General features: G+C 35.5%; 1 protein-coding gene across 1 annotated transcript; it reads left to right on the forward strand.

Moving 5' to 3' along the window:
• Positions 1 to 837: 837 nt before the first annotated feature.
• On the forward strand, positions 838 to 2,328 carry LOC101219794. Its single transcript, XM_004139173.3, has 2 exons — positions 838 to 1,720; positions 1,901 to 2,328. Exons 1-2 carry the CDS (start codon positions 1,038 to 1,040, stop codon positions 2,277 to 2,279), a joined length of 1,062 nt encoding a protein of 353 aa, XP_004139221.2. The 5' UTR covers positions 838 to 1,037; the 3' UTR covers positions 2,280 to 2,328.
• The last annotated feature ends 418 nt before the right edge of the window (positions 2,329 to 2,746 follow it).

Consider the following 2,746-nt stretch of genomic DNA (forward strand, 5'->3'; position numbering starts at 1 on the left):
CTGTATGAGTATCATTATTAACTTTTGATTTTCTTAAAAGAATGATGTTTTCTAAGGTTTTGAAAACTAATTTATTTACAAAGAAAATTGAAGGAAAAGGAATTAAAAAAGAAAAGGAAGGCTATTTCCAATTATTAATTAATTTGTTGAGATTGGGATTTGGGGAAGAATATATATATATATATATGTACATATAATTAACATTTCAAAGAAATAAAAATTATTGAGTAATAAAGACAATTGAATAAAACTGGAGTTTTGATGGATTGACATGTCATATCATTAATAATTTATAATGAAACAAAATACAACTCAAACCCACTTAATTTGTTTTCTTTCTAATTTAAAATTAATTCTTTTAGTTTTATTTTTATACCATCAAATTAATTCAAATCAAATGAAATTTGGTACACAACCCTAGTAGTCTACCTTCTTCATGATGTTGTATCTTTATCAAACCATAAATATATGATTATCAGAAAATAAAATTACACAATTACTATGTATAAAGTAGTAGTAATAATACAAGTAAATTGTCCATTTTGAGCATTGTTATATATCAAACAATTTAAGAAGTAAAAGATTCAAATTATATTTCAATTTTGAAACTTAAAATATCACTAAAAAGAAAGATCGCAATAAGGATGATATGAGTACGTTTATTTATCGAGATAGAGATTGATTAATTAGATATGATCATATCTAGCGTAATACATCGAAAAAACTATATTATAATGCATGTAAGTATTTTGTATGGGTGAAAGATAGGTGATTGGTCATAAATGAGTTACACACTAGAAAAACTGAAAAGAAAAAAAACACTCACTCACCCTCTCCTCTCTCTCTCTCTTCCTCCTTTTAATAAGAAAAAAGAAGAGACACTTGTACAAACTCATTGAGAGAGAGCTCAAACTCTCTCTCTTTCTCTTTCCTCTCTCTTTTTGTTGATCATCTTTCATTTTCTCTTCACACACCATTATCAAACTCTTCAAGATTTTGAAGAGAAAGGGAAAAAGGGGTTTTGAGTTTTTGACACAATGGTTCCATCTTGTTTTAGCCATTCCTCCATCTCTTCCACACTCTCCAATGAACCATTTCAACCACAATCCCTAATTAGTTGCATTTACCAAACCAATCTCTTCAACCATTCACCTCCCACTCTTCTCACCCTCACTTGGTCCTTATCTCTCTCTTCTCATTCTCTCTATCTCCATTCCTCTCCTTCTTCTTCCTCTTCCTCTTCCTCTTCCTCTCCCTCTCTCTCCACCACTATCTCTCTCTCCCCTTCCTCTTTCTCCCTTTTCTCTCCCACTTCCAAATCCATCTCTCTCCCTGACTCCCACAAACTCAAACTCCATTGGGACTTCTCTAAAGCTAAGTACACTCCCAATTCAGCTCAACCCATTTCTTCTTTCTACCTCGCTATCACTTGTGATGGCAAGCTTCACTTCTTCATTGGCGACCTCCTTGAAGATTTCGCCCGACGGGCTAAGACCATTTCCCTCTCCGATCCTTCCCTACGGGAGGACTACTCGACGCTCTTGTCCCGTCGGGAACACGTGTTTGAACGGCGGAATTGCTATGTCTCGAGGGTCGAATTCTTGGGATCACAACGAGAGATCGCTGTTGAATTGTGTAGCGGAATCCTGAAAGTCTCTGTCGATGGAGAGGTTAAACTTGTCGTGAAGCGACTCGCATGGAAGTTCAGAGGAAACGAGAGGTTGGTTATTATTGAAAATTATTATGATTCGAAGTTGATGATAAATAACACAATTGCCGACTCATTAGAACGTACTACATGTCAATTGCTTCTTACTCGGTTGCGCTTTTCAATGCACATTATTCTGATGAGAATTCCAACTAATTGATTCTATTCTTTCCTTTTTTGTCCCACCATTAGGTTCTTCATCAGTGGCAACGCCGTCGACTTCTTTTGGGACGTTTTCAATTGGGTCAAAAGTGAAGGCGGCGCCGGCAGCGGCGGACCGGGAGTTTTTGTTTTTCAAGTCGGAGAAGGTGGGGTTTGGCCAGAGGTCATCGGAGCCGAAGGGAAGTTGATGAAGCGGTGCTTATCATCGTCGGCGGCGGCGGCAGGCATTGGGTCGACGCCAGCAGCTGCGTTTCCCGCAATGTCGCCGGCGGGTTCGAACTCGAGTGTGTTACAATGGGCGGAGGAGAGTAGCAGCGACGGGGGAAGGAGTTCGTGTTCGTCGTCGTCAAGGTCAGGCGGAATCAATGGCGGATTCTCTCTGCTGTTGTACGCTTGGAGGAAGAACTAAAAACTCAGAGGTTTTTTCTTTGTTAAGTGTCGAAAACTAAAAAAAAAAAGGGAAATTGCATTTTAATTTTTTAATTTTTTAATTTTGCTTTTTTAATATTTTACTTTCCTAATTTCTATTTTGTAAATATATAGTTTTTTGTTTTCATTTTCTAGATTGTCGTGTAAATATTTAATCTAAATTAAATTTGGTGTTTTCTTGACTTTGTTAATTTCTATTTTGTAATTTTTTATTTATTTATGTAGTGATCACGGTTTAAAATATCGATGTCGATAGAAATATTGATGAAAATTGATAAAATTTGTTATAATTAGTTTATGAAACTTTGATTGTGACCTAATTACACTACAATTGACCGTTATTAATCATTATTTTTATAAAGTAAAACAAGTTTTAGATATATGGTATACAAATTCGTGTTGACGTAGACGTGTGAGAAGATTTTCTTAAGAAAAAAGAAATATTAA

Source organism: Cucumis sativus, chromosome 2 (genome assembly GCF_000004075.3).
Source record: "Cucumis sativus cultivar 9930 chromosome 2, Cucumber_9930_V3, whole genome shotgun sequence".
NCBI lineage: Eukaryota > Viridiplantae > Streptophyta > Magnoliopsida > Cucurbitales > Cucurbitaceae > Cucumis > Cucumis sativus.

Bases quoted from the DNA above. Each gene is read 5' to 3' on its own strand.
- LOC101219794 (XM_004139173.3), top strand. From the start codon at position 1,038: ATGGTTCCATCTTGTTTTAGCCATTCCTCCATCTCTTCCACACTCTCC. The intron at 1,721-1,900 runs GTTGGTTATTAT...TCCCACCATTAG, and splicing joins AAGTTCAGAGGAAACGAGAG to GTTCTTCATCAGTGGCAACG.